Here is a 17,031-nt window from a genome sequence, read left to right on the forward strand (position 1 = left end):
ATGCAGCATAATTCCCTTCTGCCCATATAATTGTTGAGAGAAGATTAGTTTGTTTTGTTTTTGTTTTTTCGTTTTTTGTTTGGTTGTTATTTTGTTTTGTATTGTTTTGTTTTTGCAACGCCAACAAAGAAATTTATTGCACCCACGCTTTCTGTTAGCATTTTCCAAAATGCTCTATCATTGTCATTGTTTACAGCAAGTCTGCATTTCTTACCTGTCATCCACTTTCTTTCAGATCCTTCCATCTCTCATTCAGCCTTTGCTGCAATACTAGCAAAGGGAATTGACACCGACTTTTTGTCACCTCTTTTTCATCCCTCTTTCATCCAGTTTTCGTTTGATGCAACACCAACAAAGGAAACGTGTCATCCATTCTCTCACAGCTCTTTCCATCCCGTTTTCACGTGTTCTTTGTTTGCCGCAACTTCAACAAAGAAACATGTCACCCACTTTCTCTCATCTTTTTTCATCTTTATGTCCTTTTTTTTTAACTGCTTAAACCTGCCACTTCTTCTCTCAGCTGTTTCCACCCCATTGTTATTCAGCCTTTACTGCAATATTGAAGAAGGCTGCTCTCCTGTTTTTTTCGTTCCTCTTCCACACAGTCTTTATTTGTTTCATCAAAGTAAGCACCAACTTTCTTTCACTTCTTTCCATCCCTGATTTTATGTGGTCATGGTTTGCTGTGGCATCAACAAAGAATCCTGCCACCAACCTTCTCTCGCTTCTTCCCATCCCTTTTCCACGCAGTCTTTGTTGAAACTTCAACAAGGAAACCTGCCCCATACATTTCCTCTCGATATTTTCCATTGAGCTATTTCATCCAGCATTTGTTTGCTGCAACAACAGGGTAACCACCTGCTTGCTTTTTCTCACTTTAATTCTATCGTTGATTTATCTAGTCATGGTTTTCTGTGGCATCAACAAAGAATCCTGCCACCAACCTTCTCTCGCTTCTCTCCATCCCTGTTACATTCAGTCTTTGCTGCAGCTTCAGCAAAGAAACCTGCTCCGCTCCAAACCCCCACCCCAAACATTTTCTTTCGGTATTTTCCATCTTGCAGTTTCATCCAGTCTTTCCTGCAACTTCAACAAAGAGACCTGCTCCTCCCCTCACCCCCAACTCCATCCCCAACATTTCTCTCGGTATTTTCCTCCTTGGAGTTTCATCCAGTCTTTCCTGCAACTTCAACAAAGAATACTATCCCCACAACTTTCTCACAGCGCTCTTTCATCCAGTATTTGCTGCAACGTCAACACTGAAACCTATCACATTTTTATCTTAGTATTTTCCACCTTCCTGTTTCATACAGTCTTTGTTTGCTGCCATCATAAATGAACCCGCCACCCACTTTGTTTTTGTTTTATATATTCACTTATCTGCTCATTCCACCCTGCTCTTTCACCCAGGAGAAGAGCGACCACTCCCAGCCTCCCAGCCGCCCTCCTTCATCCCAGGGTGATGAACCCCCGGCGCCGCTGAAACCTTCGGCATCTTACGCGCCCCTGCTGCAGATCCTGAACGAGCAGCTTCGTCTGATGAAGAAGGCTGATGCTCGCAAGGACGGGAAGCAGCGGCACGACCTGCAGTCCAACGAGTGGCGCTGCGTGGCCATCGTGCTGGACCGGCTCTTCCTGCTGCTCTTCATCCTCGTCTCTTTCATCACCTCCATGGTCGTCCTAGTGCCTCTCGCCAACCGGTAAAACGGAACAGAATAAATACAAATCGCTGTCGTTGTGTTCTCACAAACAGCAGCAGTGACAAAGAGTTAAAAAGTGTTGTGGCGGCGTAGGGGAGCGAAGACGTTTGGGGCATGAAAAAACAAAAAGAGGAGGCTAGAGAAAGATAAAAAGCTCCGGTTGTGTCTTCATAACAGTCATGCATCTGACTGACTCAAAATAAAAACGAGGGATACACAGGTAGAGTGGTCAAAGGAACTTTGGAATGTGAACTATACAAATAAACTAACAAAACCCAGAGTGTTTGGAGAAAAGAGATTCATACACTGTTCAGACTCCTACCGTGTGAACACACACACACACAAGCAGTTCCTTTTCTTGCAGATCTGACCAAGACCACAACTGGATTTATGAGCAAACAAGACCGAACAAAAGGAGGGCAGAGACTTGTCAAGAGAGGAGTCATCAATTCAGAATTGATTTTCCCAAACCAAATTCACTGAAAAAAGGAACCTTGAAGGGGATAAAGGAGTGAACAATGCATCTGTCTCTGTGCACGGTTCTGATGTCACATTTGCTTCGATTTCTCATTCATTATCATAGAAAAAGGGGGGGGGGGGAGTTGTGCTCTTCAGAAAAAAAGTATTGCTGAACCAAATCCGTCTGCTTCCTAATCTTTTTTCACAGAAACTCTTCAGTTTAAACTTCACAAGAAATAACGCCAGAGTATCTGTTTCAGATCTCAATGTATCTGTCTCATTTCATGTCATACATAATAAAGCATTATAACGGCATGTTGCACGACTATGTAATATTTCACATTTGGAACCCGGATTGGCTTTTTTTTCTGCTTGCGCATGATGGTGCTTCAAGGTTAAATGGCTGTGTTCGTGGATTTTCATGACCAGAAGATTTTTGGATTTGTATTTGGGGAAGTGCAGGTAATTTCAGCATGTTGGAAACATGAGCACACCCCTGTTCCAGCCACCCAATACCATGTGTCGTACTTTGATGCTAGAAGCAGGAATGCGCTTCATGTGTTTGTTCCACTTCAGGAATTTCCAGTCGATTATTTGACGGGAAGAACTTTAAACCAATGTTTCAAGAATTTCACCTTTTCCTATGTAAAATATAGTAAACAGAATAGTTGAAGCCTTTGCTGCATTACTGAAATTGATGAAGATCAAATAGTTACCATCTAACAAAGCAACCTTTTATCAATCTAAGAAGCCAGTTGTTCAATGCCAAAAGCTCGTGTCGTTCTCGTGGTGTGACGAAACAGAATCAGAACACTGATGTTAACTTGGGCACATCTGTTGTTGGTAACTTTAGCAGGGTGTTCACGTTTTCATGGAAGCGTGTTTGTGCTTACAAGATATTACATGACAGATGATCTTAAGTCAGTTAGGCTTGCAGGTTTGCCTCCCTGACATACCGAGACTATTTTGTACGTGGCGTTTTCTTTTATTCGGCTTTTTGTTTGTTCACGTAACCACTTACGTCTTGGCGCACCAGTGTCTGCAAACGTTGTTTTATTCTGCATTTGTCTATTTTGCAGTGTCAGTAATTTGGGCACAAGACAAGCATTATGGCATATTAAGCTTCCCTGCTCATATTTCATGCACCCAGTGCCCAAATTAACTTCACGTGATGGTAGATTCAGCTCTTTTTTTCTAATTAAAGATATTCCATTTTACCTTTTGTTTTGCAAGTTACTGAAAAATAAATCTTTGACGCCTGAAGTATTTTGTAATCTTTACTTGCTGAACTTGTATTCGTGTATATTTCAGGGGCGTAGTTTCTGATTTAATCAAGTTCCAAGTTAAGGTGCTTAAATTTGTATCAGTTCCGCAATATGGGAAAGTTGCTTGTGGCGACAGATTCAGTGCAGGAACCCTGCAGTACTTTAAAAAAAAATCTGATGGTGATGAAGAGAGAGGGTCAGGGTGAAATGTAGGGAAGGGAGGGCGTGGGGGCCACCAGTGTGACGGGTATTGCTGTGATTGGTGGCAAAAAGAGCACCCACTCTCAAAGTGAGAGAAATCATGGGATAGCGAGAAATCGTGGGCTTACTGCGCTGTATAAGCCTTTCATTTTATTATTATCATTATCATGATTAAATCAAAGTGATGCGGAACACAGACTCCAGTGAGTGTTTCTGTCTCCCCCACCCCCTTCAAAAAGATTTTTTGTTAAACTGAAGTGAATGACTGGTGGGAAAGTAGCGTCATTCCGACCATAAAGGACATGAACTTGCTGCAAAGGAGTCAAGAGGAATGAACAGATTGCTGTTTGATGCAGTCAGTTAAATATGAGTTCCAAATAGAGTCCCAGTAGATAGACGAATGGCCAAACTGCAATTGAATACTGTCCATGAATAATGAATCCTAATAAACCGACGTGTACTCTCGCACCTTGTGTAATGTTCTGTCAAGGAAAGGATCATGGTGTTTCCAGATAAAGCTCAAAGGGAATTTGCTAGACACGCAAATAAAAAAAATAGAAAGAAGCTGCATATCAGTTTCTTTTAGTTTAATGAAGAACTCAATGTACATAATCCATCAGATATCGCAACCTGTAAAAAAAGAAAAAGAAGATGATGAAAAGGAAGAACAATGTGTGACAAAATTCCTGTTGCATTTGCCTCCAATGCCCCGTAAGATATTGCAGCTGTGTAACAAAATCCTGTCACGATTGTACACATTTGCCAAAGTAACCATTGACTGCGTGACCCGAGGGTCTTTCTGTTTCATAACTGAAGGTGACGTTGTTGTTTGTTTTGTTTTTTAGCTTGACCGCAGTCAGCATCTGTTTATACGGTTGCTTCAAGATCAACAGCATTTTTTCATGAAATTGATGAAAGTTTCAAATAGGTGGAAATCACTTTAGAAGGTCCGTATTTGTGGCTGTTGTAATTACTGTAAAACATAATCGCTTGCCATATCATTCAGAATATAGTTAGAAATAGCCCCATAGAAGGTATCCATTTACCCAAAATTTATTATGAAAAAATATTTATGAAAATTAAACAGTTAGCTGATGACACTACATTATTTCTTAAAAATAGAGAGGATATGATACAATCCCTCAATATAGTTAAATCCTTTGAATAGTTTTCAGGATTAAGATTAAACCTTCACAAAACGAAGGCTCTGAGAATGGGTAGACAACTTGATTAGCAAAATCTTCCCTTTACTTTGGTAGACAAAATAAAAATTTTGGGAATAAACTTCCAGACAGATAAGATGATAAAACACATTGAATATAACTGGAAAAATAGACTTCGTAGAATGCAAATTCAGGTAAAAGAATGGAGTAAGAGAGATTTAAGTACTCACGGGAAAATTGTTATCATAAAGGCCTTTTTAATTAGTCGGCTTACATATGTAATGCAGTCAGACGGAATCCCAGAAAGAGTACTAAACCAAATCAATACCATGTTGTATAAATTTGTTTGGCAAAGACAATTCTCCAATAGAAGAGCTTTTGAAAAGGTGAAACGTAGAATAATGGAAGCTGAGTATGAGAAAGGAGGCGTTACAATGGTTAATGTAACAGAACTCCAGAAATGTTTAAATCTGCAATGGGTTGGGAAATTGTTTCATGCAACAGGTAAGAATTGGAGCTTTATACCCAGATGGCATTTACATAAGATAGCTAGTAGCAAAGGAATTTTTTTGGTAAATTGTCGATCAAAGCAATTGAAAGAATTGGAAGAAATAGAGAACGGTTTTTTTGGAAAGATGTTTTTACCACTTGATAATAAAACACAAACAAAAATGGTAGATGTAAATTATGAGAATTTTACAAACCAAATGTTATTCCACAATGAATTAATAAAATATAAAGGTAAACAACTTTACTTTCGACAATGGGTGAAAAAGGGTATTGAGTATATAAAAGATATCACCAATATACATGAAAACAGAATACTTACAGTGGAAGAAATCAGCAGGTTACTGGATAAAAAAAAAAAGGCAAAGACTATGTTCTAGTATTATGCTTTATATAATGCAGTACCAAAAACATGGTTGAATTGGATACAGCAACATGCACCTGTTCGTGAACCTGTCCAAACCATTCCATGTGATGCAAGCTCTTACCACGCAAAACCGAAAGAAATTAAGAAAATGTTACAGACAGAACATTAATTACACATGCTGCTGAATTTTGGAAGAGAAAATTAGATTTTGTATTTAATGATAATGTATGGGTTTTGTCAAGAGAAGCGACAAAGGAAGTTAGATTGCACGAACTACAATGGAAAATCGACCACAACATTTATACTTCAAACATAATTCTTCAGAAAATGAAAATAACAGATACCAACAAATGTGATCATTGTACTGATGAAATCACTTGCACATTTCTTCTTTTTCTGTCCACAAGTAAAGATATTTTGGCAACATATTGAACATTTTCTTCATTGTAAAATTAGTGTTGCTATGAAATTCAGTGTCACAGATGTTTTATTTGGATTTCAAAATGATCTGTTGCCTCCAGAAAAATTAACAATTATTAACCATATCTTGTTGATAGGTAAAATGTCTATTAGTATTGTGCGAAAAACAAAGATGTTACAGTCACTTCGTATTGTTTTTGAAAAAAAATTACATAGTAGACGAAAATGTTTCCCTATGTTTCCATTGTGAGCCCTGAACAAATGCATTCACACACACACACACACACACACAGTGTGAATACAAGAGACACGGTGCCCATGAACAACATACAGCAGACATTGGTAAACACCCATCAAACAATGAATGAATTGAAAATTGTCCATCTGAAGAAAAACAGAAGATAATTTTCACTGATGTACGCCTAATGTGTAGTCCTATTTTTGTGTGTATGTGTGTGTTATGTTGTACTTTACATGTATTTGAAGATGTTAAAAAAGGAGAAAGGAAAAAACTGAAAAAAGAAGAGAAAGGGAGAGAAGAAAAGAAAAAGAAAAAAGGTAGATTGATTCTAAGTTTGGTACACATAATTGTATGGTTTGTACGGCTTCCTTCCATATTATTGTTGTCTTAAATCTGTAAATGAAAAGTTGTTATTTATTCCATAAATGCTATTGATTACTATGACATAGTTATGGAGTGCCAAGTATTGGTTTGATTATTTCCATGTTGTTTAGTTGATTGTGTGATTTATATACAAAATATTGTTTGATTATTTCCATGTTGTTTAGTTGATTGTGTGATTTATATACAAAATAAAACGGTGGTCAACCCAAGAAAGTCCGGGTAAAAAAAACACAAAAAAACTTGTACACTTGACGGATATATGTATATAATGCGCGCACACACACACACACACACACACACACACACACATTCCAGAACATGGGTTTTATATTTTCGATAACACGGAATTAATTTTGTTCAAATGTGTTAAGTGATTGTGTGTCATTCGTGGCTGGTATATGAGGTATATTCGTAAAAGGGTATTTAGAAGCCTGTAATCATTGTATGTCATCATGCTAAGTGATTGCAATTGCTGTGAAAATGCCAGTGTAAAAAAAAAAGGTTGTCACGCAGATACACACATGCACAGTTTCAGTTTCAGTAGCTCAAGGAGGCGTCACTGCGTTCGGACAAATCCATATACGCTACACCACATCTGCCAAGCAGATGCCTGACCAGCAGCGTAACCCAACGCGCTTAGAAATGGTTAGACATGCACAGAAACAATCAATTCAAAATTTAACTCCCTACCCATTTAGATAGATAAATAGATAGATAGACAGACAGATATAGTTCAGGTGGTGACAAATGCAACAAAAAAGGTGCAGCGCATTTGTACAGTAGCTGACTTTAAATCTAATTGTATATGAGCCCTTTGATTTAACCTGACAGTCCGCGTGTTGGTCCATCCTGATGGCTGGAGATAAACAACTCGTTAGGGACAAATTATTATTCTCCTCCTGTGGCCAGTGATTTTATCACACCTGCAAACTGACAAATGGGGTGGCTGCTGGTGAGCAAACAAGAAAACAAACATACAAAAAAAAAACATGTTTTCATGTCATCTGTATTTGTGTTAATGTTATGCATGTAAGATTCTGGACTTGAAGGGAAGGAGGGACGGTTTTAAAAAAAAAGTGACAGTGGTTGAATTAGTTATTAGTCCTGTGTATATTGACTTTACTCTGTGCATTGCTGTGCTTGCTAATGTTGGGTGGGGTTTTTTGGTTTTTTTTAATCGACTTACGCGTTTTAGGATAATGCCAAATTAACGTGTATGCATGTGACTATGTTGCGCTGTTGTGTAAACAGTGAATCAAGTGTAGATAAAAATATAGAAGAGCATACCAATTGAACTGTATCCGATTTGAAACGTTAAAACGGAGAACCAGTCATCAAATACGTTGCCTGGGATATTTCACACATACACACGGACGCGCGCGCGCACACACACACACACACACACACACACAGTGACCCCGCACTTTCTGTATCAAACACGCGCACTATTTGATTCTTACAAAACCGAGAAAAGAGCTGTGACTAGATGAACAGACCTGCAACTCCATCTAAAAAATAGCCACACGTCATGGCGAAGGGCTGGGGGGATGGGCGAATAGGTTGTGTGTGTGTTTATGTGTGTGTGATGGTGTGTTTGTGTGTGTTTGTGTATGTGTAAGTGAGGGGGTGATGGAGGCAGTATCAGTAGGGGAAACGGCGCGGAGTGGGGTAGGGGTGGTGGTGCAGAAATATTAAACTTTTCAGTGATGATGATTTATTGCCATCATCTCTCATAGACCGACATTGTATTATAATATTGTGCCAAACAAACCCCAGTTTCGTATTCTCGTGAGTTTCGTCAGATATACCAATGGCATTGGGTGTCCTTTCCAAGTGAAGTTTCCATTCGAACTGTGCAGTGCCTGCCACACTTAAATTAGATAGTGAGGCTGAGATTATCCATGAACGTCTCAAGAGGAAAGATAGACATGTGAGCGTAAACCACGGTTTCCTTTTCTCAGATTATGAAGAGCTCATCGGGTCTGTTATACATTCCTGTCTGCCAGCTGACGAAAGGGAATCGAACACGAGCAAGGATTAGCTTCCAGCATTTGGGTAGCTTTATCTCGCACTTTAGACACGCTTTGGCGGGTGTGGGGGGGGAACTCACATGACAACAGAAACGGGGATTCCTTTTGTCAAATGTTCAGGTCGATATTGTCACGACAGTTGCGGGCATCCACTTACTTTTAATTAATGGAATTTATTTTTGTTTTTTCGCGCGCGCGCGCGCGCGTGTGTATGTGTATGTATGTAGAGAGAGGATACCGAGGGGGGTGGGTGAGGGTGAGGCGTAATTTCGACATTTACTTTCAATGTTTGTCCGTGTGTTCTAACGTTTGCAGACTGATGGGATGAATGCACACACACACACACACACACACACACACACACACACACACGCCTGATAATAAAGGCGATGGCAGTTTTTGTGTGGATCGATGCTTATTTGTGAGTGTGTAAATGAGAGAGAGAGAAAGAATGTGTGTGTGTGTTCAGGCACAATCTCCGTACTTTGTATGTAAGGGACCGGAATTAAGAGTCACTCCGAGTTTTCACTCCGAGTTTTATGAATTTTTATTTAATGAGTTTTATTGATTCTGTATCAAGACAATGTGCCCACATGTTCAGAAAGGGGGTGGGGGAGCCTAACAGAACACAAAACAATATGTTTTTTTTTTTAAGAACACGTTACATAAAGCGGAGTGAGTACTCGTCGTTTATTGAAAGAATCTCTCCCAACATTTGATTAAAGACCTTTCTATACCATGCTCATGCTAGAATATTATTAATCAGAAAACCATATAAAGCTAATTGTTCAATAAGTATTGGTGCACCGTGTATAAAATTCATTTTAAAACATAATAAAATAAAATCCACTGCGAACTTCCATTGCGTCTGATAGTTGTAACGTGTACACCCCCCCCCCCCCCCACCCCCGACCCCTCGTCTCTTCTAATTCTTCTTCCTCCCCGCCTCTTATACACATCACAACACACACCGCACACGCCACAGCAATCATCAGCTACATATTACAACCACCCTTAAACCCTACCACCCTAAAAAGACTTTTTAACGCACCCCTTTCATCTCCAAAACCACAAAGAACCGTCACTGGCATGGCTTTTTGACCATCATGACGTCAAATGTGTTGACCCCCAGGATCCTCTTGACCTGCAGGTACTTGAAGCCGTTGGCTTCCAGTAGGTTCCTGTACTCCGCCTCGCTCCTCTGGCGGCCCCGGCTGATGGTCACCAGCAGGACGTCGTCCATTACGCACGTGGCGGGCGCGCGCTTGTCGTCCTGAAGAATCTTCTCCAGAATGATCAGCGAGCCTCCTGTTTGGACAAGATGCGTGTGGAGACTTTAAGAACTGAAGGCGAACAAAAACTTCCTTTCTCATGCTAAACTTCAGAGCTGAGTACAAGTTGGATGTTTCTTTGGAACCTGAAGCAAGTATGAAATTCATTTTTAGATGTTAAAGCTTTTTACGGTCATCGGGACAGTAAATACATTTCCAATGTGTTAGGGTTTAGCATAGGAAAGTGTGACCCAGTCCTCTCCTTCTGTCGTTTTCACTTTCCCCAGCCGAAGTCAGGTACCAGTTCTACACCGGGATGGAGTGATAACAATCGGAGAAAAGTGCATTTCCCAAGGACACAGTATCATGCCGAAATTAGGCCTCGAACCCCGATCACTTGTGAATACCAGGTTAGAGGTCCAACGCGTAACCGTTTCTGTCACGTCGCCTCAGTATGCATTATACAAAACCGAAATAAGGTGCATTCGTAATGGGTATTTTGTGGGTGTTGTTATCATTATTGTTCATTTTTTTTCTGCTTAATGATACTGCCCTTGAAGAGCGGTGAAGAAAGCTGTTCTTTCTACTGGTGAGTTTGGACAGCATTCGATCGATAATTCGGAGAGAAAAACTCAGTAAATGCATAATGATTGAACGATCTGCTGATGACCGTAACATAAAATGAATCTAGAAACGATTGATCTGATATGTTTTTTTCACACACGGTGATATTAGACTAGGAAGGAAGTGATGGGTTGACAGGGGGGTGGTGGCTTGGAAGTGGGGGCCTGGAGGTGGGAGTTAGGGTGAGAGTGGAAGTACTCGTTCAAGTGTAAGAAATGACCAGCTTTCAAGAAGCCCTCCAAAGATGTTCGTTCAGGAGTGCTAAATGGCCGAGTGTGTATTCTGTTCATGAAACAGCCTTCCTTTTGGGACATGGCTTACAGTGATGACCAAGTGAATAAATTATCCGCCCACAGGAAGCTAGAAATCTCCCTGCTCATAGTTTGAGTCGCGCACCAACCTGATTTTTCGGTCCATTCTGAGTTATGGTCTTGGTGTTACTCTTTCGGGAGAGACGACACACCGACGTTACGTGTACAATGTGCATTTACGGCATGAGGCTTATTCCTGGCACTATTCCATGTGAGACAAATCCACTTTGGTAAACTGTTACATTCATTCGGGCAGCAAAAAAACGAGGAAGTGCAGCACCAGACTTTGTTTATGTCTTTCGTTTACTTAAATGGAGGTAGCTTTAGCTTGTGTTTTAAGATTCAACATTGTGTTAAACGCGAGAGGCCGAACTTTCAGCCAGCTGATAAATACATTTGTGCAAGTAACTATTGATGAGTTTCTCGGGTCACCGTGAATGCCAAATTTCGCAGAACTGACCAACCTTGGTTTAGGTGTTGGAAGACGCGACCCAGCACGATGTGAACCTTCTCGTCGTCATACTCATGAAGAACGTGCGATAAGATGTAGCAGTCCGCCTCAGGAAGTAAGTCACAGAAAAAGTCACCTGTACACACACAGAGACAAGCTAGGCACACAAAAACAGAGAGAAACAGAGACAGAGAGAAACAGAGAGAGATACAGAGAGAGAAACTAGACAAACATTTTTACACATACTTGCACACACCCATGCACCAACATCCACAAACACCCATACGCACGCACGCATGCACGCTCTCTCTCTCCCCCCACCCCTCTCTCTCTCTCACACACACACACAGACGTTCTGTGCCTGGCTAGAAAACCAGAGTGCCAAGTTACACAGTTTATTGCTACGAGAAGCCAATAGATAAACCAACCAACCAAAGACTAAAGCTTACATAAACTCAAGACACTAACCTTTCACGTAACGGATGTTCTGGTTGATGGAGAAGGGTTTGCTGATGGTGTCAATAACCCTTGGTGTGTCGTACACCGTTATGTATATGTGCGGGTGGGCCTGGACGATTAGCCACGCCAAAGTCCCCGAACCCCCTGGGATCAGACAGATAAGAACTGATCAAAGTGTGGGCAGTTACATAGTAGATGAGTATGAACGTGCTGTCCTCATTGCTGTTGTACTGATCCGTTTTGTTTTACTGTGTCACTAAAATGGTCAAAACCTACAAGGTTCCAAGAACACGCACAGGCATTCATTCTAGGGGTCAGCCCTGGACAGAGACCTCAACCTTTGTTATATCAATCCACACTTTCCCTGTCTTCTCGCCATTAGCATGCTTGATGCATCTACCAGACCCACAATCCTACTAAAGACGTCAAGCTGAAGACGCCCCATGGATAAAGCCTTTGGTTTCTGTTAATTGTACTGAAAGTTCTCAGATTGACGATGTCGATTATATCAACCAGACATTGGCTCTGAAGTTCACTCAAGGAGAAGACCCCACTCTGTCACTGTTTCCATTCCTCATCTTAAAGTCTTATTTACTTTCTTTTATTGCTTTGCGAGTGTTGTGCATTCATGGAATGTTTTTTTTTGTTGTTTTTTTCATTCTTGGGTAATATGCAGTCGTGCGCAAGGATGAGTGAATGGACGACAACACATTTTTTTTTCTACTGATGCAGCAACATCTCTTTGTCTCCGACCCAGAAACTCTTAACTTTTCGGTAGGTCTCTGAAAAAGACCACAGTCCAAACTGTGCACACAACCCATTAACATCCCCATCATTCCTCCTTCCTCCCCTCTTCTCCCTTCATTCCGCACCCCCTCCGCCTCAGAACCCTTCCCCCCGCTCCCACCCCCGCCACCGTGGACCCACCTCCCAGATCCACGATGGAGCTGAACCCCCTGAGGTTGAAGGCATCAATGATGGCGGCCAGACACTGGCTCTGCTGGGCGTCCCAGGCCGCCAGGAACAGCTCCCGCACCATCTGCATCTTGGTCACCGGGGGCCCGGGGCACAGCGTCATGGCGCCGGGTGGGGGCTCCTGCTGCTGCAGCTCTCTGTCCACACCCACCCGGGATGGGATGGCCGGCTGCAGCTTGGAGTGCCGACAGAACTTGCTGTTCACAAAGGAGTAGTTGGCAAAACAAGCATTAGCGTTATCGGGTAGACAAAACAGAGGTAGAGAGCAGGTAGAGAAGTTGATGTTAAAGCCGGATGTTTGGAGGGATGCAAGCTAACGAGATATTTGCTGCATGCTTTGGGTGATGCAAGTTAATAAACAGATTACTTGTTGCTTAACTGATATATCGGGAAGTGGGTACGGAACAGACTGTTAAGCGGACACACTGGGCGAGACACTTAAGACTTGTAATATAGAGACGTAGGCGGGGAGGTTGATGGATAAATTATCTGGCAAACAGCAAAGTATTGGAGAGAGAGATGTAAAAAATATAACTGTACATTGGCAAGTTAGATATTTATGTGATGACGAACAAAAAGCAGGAAAATCGGTAACTTTTGAATTGTAGGTAAGCAGATAAGCTGATCAGCTACTTGATAGGCGGGTAATGCAAATACTTGGAAAAAACAGTACATTGGTACATGTGTTAGGGGTGACAGTTTGCATGTTAGGGAGTAAAATATGCAGGTATGAATTGCATGAGGGAGTGACATATGCGTGTATAAAGTGCGTGAGGGAGTGAAATACATATAAAGTAGGCGGGGGAGTGAAATATTCATGTACAAAGTGCGTGGCGGAGTGAAATATATATAAAGTGCGCAAGGTAATGAAATATCCATATACAAAGAGCATGCATGTACAAAGTGCGTAAGAAGAGAGTGAAACATACACGTATACTGTGCGCACAGGAGAGAAATATACATGTACAAAGTGCGTGAGGGAGTGAAATACGCATGTATAAAATGCCAAACCGCGTACGTGCATAACGTACGAACATGAAACTATGTTGTGTGTCCGCTTATGCGCTGTGTGTATGCGACTGCGTGTGGATGACGCCTGTGCGACAGAGGCATTGCCGATCTGTCTTCACGGGCACCTGTTCTTGTAGTCCAGTCGCGCGCTGACAGCGAAGTCTGGCAGTGTGAGGAAGGCATCATCCTGCGGGTAACCCCCTTTCCACAGCAACCTGGGAAACTGCTCCGTAGACCCTGGTTGCATGGGCAGAAAGTGACATTCATTTACATACTTTTCGTTCCTGCAAAAGAGTGGTTGTAACTCTAGCAGTGGTAACAGTCATAACAAACCCGTATTTCAAAACAAGTGTTTGCTGTATCAAAAGGGAGACATAGCAGGATTGTAACTGAAAGTAGCAGAAGCGCACCCCCCCCCCGCCCCCCTCCCCCCGCGCCATCTCTCTCCATGTTTCTTTTTCTAAGCGTACACATTTTATTCCTTATACTTCCACGTCATCCCAAAATACCCTCACAAACAGACGTACAGACGCGCGCTCACACAAACATGTGCACAATCTCTGTCTCTCTCTTCTCTTTCTCTGTGTCTCTTTCTCTGTGTCTTTCACACAGTCATTCACACGCTCACGTGCACACACGCAGGCAGGCATACACAGACGCGCACACACACACACACACACACACACACACACACACACACACACACACACGAAATGTGATCGATCGATCGATAAGCACGTGAATAAACAAACCAATAAAGAAGCTAGCTGACCATTCTTGAGGACGTAAAGCAGGTTCTTTTGGAAGAGCGGCATGACGGTTTCCTCAAGGTACATCAGCGGCACCATGGAGTTGGGACTGTTCCGCAGCAGATAACGGCTACAGGCGATTGTGTTGCGGTACAGGGCGTCGTCTCCTGCACGCGCGCGCGCACACACACACACACACATACACACAGGGATGGTTTGATTCCTTACTATCACCATCGTTTGATTTTTGTCATCATCATAATCTTCAGCGTCACAGTTGTTATTACCATCATTATCGCCATAATATCACCATTGTTATTATCATCATCATTATTGTCGCCACTGCCACCACCATCGATGGCCTTCTTCACATAAGTACAATGTAGTATTGGCATAGTTGCCTTTAATGGGTCATTGCTTTTTATTGTGGATTTACCGAACTTGGAGAATTGTAACTCAAGTGCACTTGGGGGGTGGGGGGTGGGGGGGGGGGCTTTTAATTAATAGGGGAGAAACGCGATATAACTTAACCCTATTCTTTTCAAAAATCACTGACCCGACGGGTGGAGAGTCGTGCCCCTATCCAGCAGTTTGATCGCGGCCAGGGAGTTGAGGAGACGCCGTGTGTTGTCCAAGTCGAAACCACGTAGCTTAGCCACCGCGCTATCGGGAACCCAGTCCCCTTGCCCGATGGCCTCGATATCGTCGAAGATGCCCAGGCTCAAAGCACCGATGAGGATCTGAGACGAGAGAAACAAGGATGGTAAGAAGATTTTTTTTAAAATAAATAAATAAAAAAAGATGCGTGAAGAAGGAGTAAGGTCTGAAACTTTGTCCTGTTTTGTTTTCAAGAGGTAATTATTTGTACAAGAAGAGATCGATGCACTACTGCTGCTACTATTTTGTCCTTGGTGGCGAAAACCGCAGAACAATAACAGTAATAGCTTTGTAGTTGTAGCAGTAGTAGTAGTAGTGTTATTGTGTACAGTTCTTTATGTGTAAATGTTCCAGTTAATGTGGTATTATGATTCGAAGGAAATTACATTACTGCTGGATTTTTGTTGTTGTCGTTGTTGTTGCTATGATACAGTATTCATCGCACACTTCACATTCACACAAAACAGAAAGCGCGAACACACATAAAAGTATACGTAAGATTGCATCCGTACACACACACACGCGCGCGCGCGCAGACGCAGGTGCACGCACGATCACATGAGTTAACATAGGGACCATAATTTATAATGATATATGATATCCGCAAACGTTTCATGTTCCATCATATTGAATAATGATATATAAAATAAAATGGTCTGGTCTTATCATTAGATCAGATGTATTAAATGAAATATAATATGCTCGTGTATCTGTCATACATAATTTCTCAAATATTCTGAACCCAGCCCAAATAAGATTTATTTATTCATGAAAGTGTTTCCAACATTTTTTTTTTCTTTTTTTTTTAAATGAAAGTCGACAATTTCTAATTCGGAGCTTGCAACACGTTACCAAGATGAAGGTGGCAGAAGGGATACGACGCTCATCTGCCAATACAGAGTCCGTGGGGGTTTGGGTTCGAATCCCGCTCTCGCCCTTTCTCCCAAGTTTGACTGGAAAATCAAACTAAGCCTCTAGTCATTCGGATGGGACGAAATATACTGTCCTCTGGCAAAATTCTATGGGAAAAAATCCACTCAGATAGGTACACAAATAAACATGCAATGCGCTCTATACTGCTATCAGGCATCTGCCTGGCTTAGCAGATGTGGTATAACGTATATCCTCCTTGAGAAAGTGAAACTGAAATACCTTAAATTTTCTTGCTCCGTACATAAATCCAATCACAAAGTCGGAATGGGGGTCCGATCTGATGTTATGATTTCCCTCCATGGCAAATGATACACCGTCGATTGCCCTCACGTAAAGTTCTTCAGATCCTTCTGGACATCATCATCTTTGTCAGAATATCAAACCTCTGGCTTTCAGTGTACTGTCTTCGCGGTAGATTTTTAATCCTCGATTCTGGTGGGGAAAAAATCTGTTGAGTGGAAATCGTTCGGGATCCTTGAACGAACTTTCACCAATTGCACCGCAATATTTGTCTGTTTTGGAAATGGATGACAACTTTGACTAATGCGATTTATGACGTGCGCATGATGACGTTTAAAAGCAATGGCGTATTTTACATGAACACAGACACGCGAACACACACGCACGCACACACACATACACACACGCGCACACACACATACACACACACACGCGCGCGCACACACACACACACACACACACACACACACACACACACACACGCACACACACGCACGCACACACACACACACACACACACACACACACACACACACACACACACACATCCAATAACACTTCAGTGGAAAGACCTTAATAAAATTGAATGAAGAAACACACACACACACACACA

The 17,031-nt window shown here is 41.8% G+C and overlaps 2 protein-coding genes across 2 annotated transcripts in view; one reads left to right on the forward strand and one right to left on the reverse strand.

Annotated features, from left to right (window-relative positions):
- LOC143297283 (neuronal acetylcholine receptor subunit alpha-10-like) overlaps positions 1-8,342 on the forward strand; it is a 50,249-nt gene extending 41,907 nt beyond the window's left edge. Inside the window, exon 8 of the mRNA XM_076609550.1 lies at positions 1,411-8,342. Within this exon, the coding sequence (XP_076465665.1) occupies positions 1,411-1,704 (294 nt within the window). The 3' untranslated portion in view covers positions 1,705-8,342. The remainder of the gene's footprint in view (positions 1-1,410) is intronic.
- A 1,476-nt stretch (positions 8,343-9,818) lies between these two features.
- Positions 9,819-16,478, reverse strand: LOC143297093 (acetylserotonin O-methyltransferase-like). Its single transcript, XM_076609264.1, has 8 exons — positions 16,398-16,478; positions 15,145-15,328; positions 14,612-14,755; positions 13,965-14,076; positions 12,781-13,025; positions 11,863-11,997; positions 11,408-11,530; positions 9,819-10,045 (listed from the first exon to the last, which is right to left on the reverse strand). The coding sequence occupies exons 1-8, from the start codon at positions 16,476-16,478 to the stop codon at positions 9,819-9,821; spliced, it is 1,251 nt and encodes a 416-aa protein (XP_076465379.1).
- Positions 16,479-17,031: the final 553 nt, after the last annotated feature.

Source organism: Babylonia areolata, chromosome 22, assembly GCF_041734735.1.
Source record: "Babylonia areolata isolate BAREFJ2019XMU chromosome 22, ASM4173473v1, whole genome shotgun sequence".
NCBI classification, from domain to species: domain Eukaryota; kingdom Metazoa; phylum Mollusca; class Gastropoda; order Neogastropoda; family Buccinidae; genus Babylonia; species Babylonia areolata.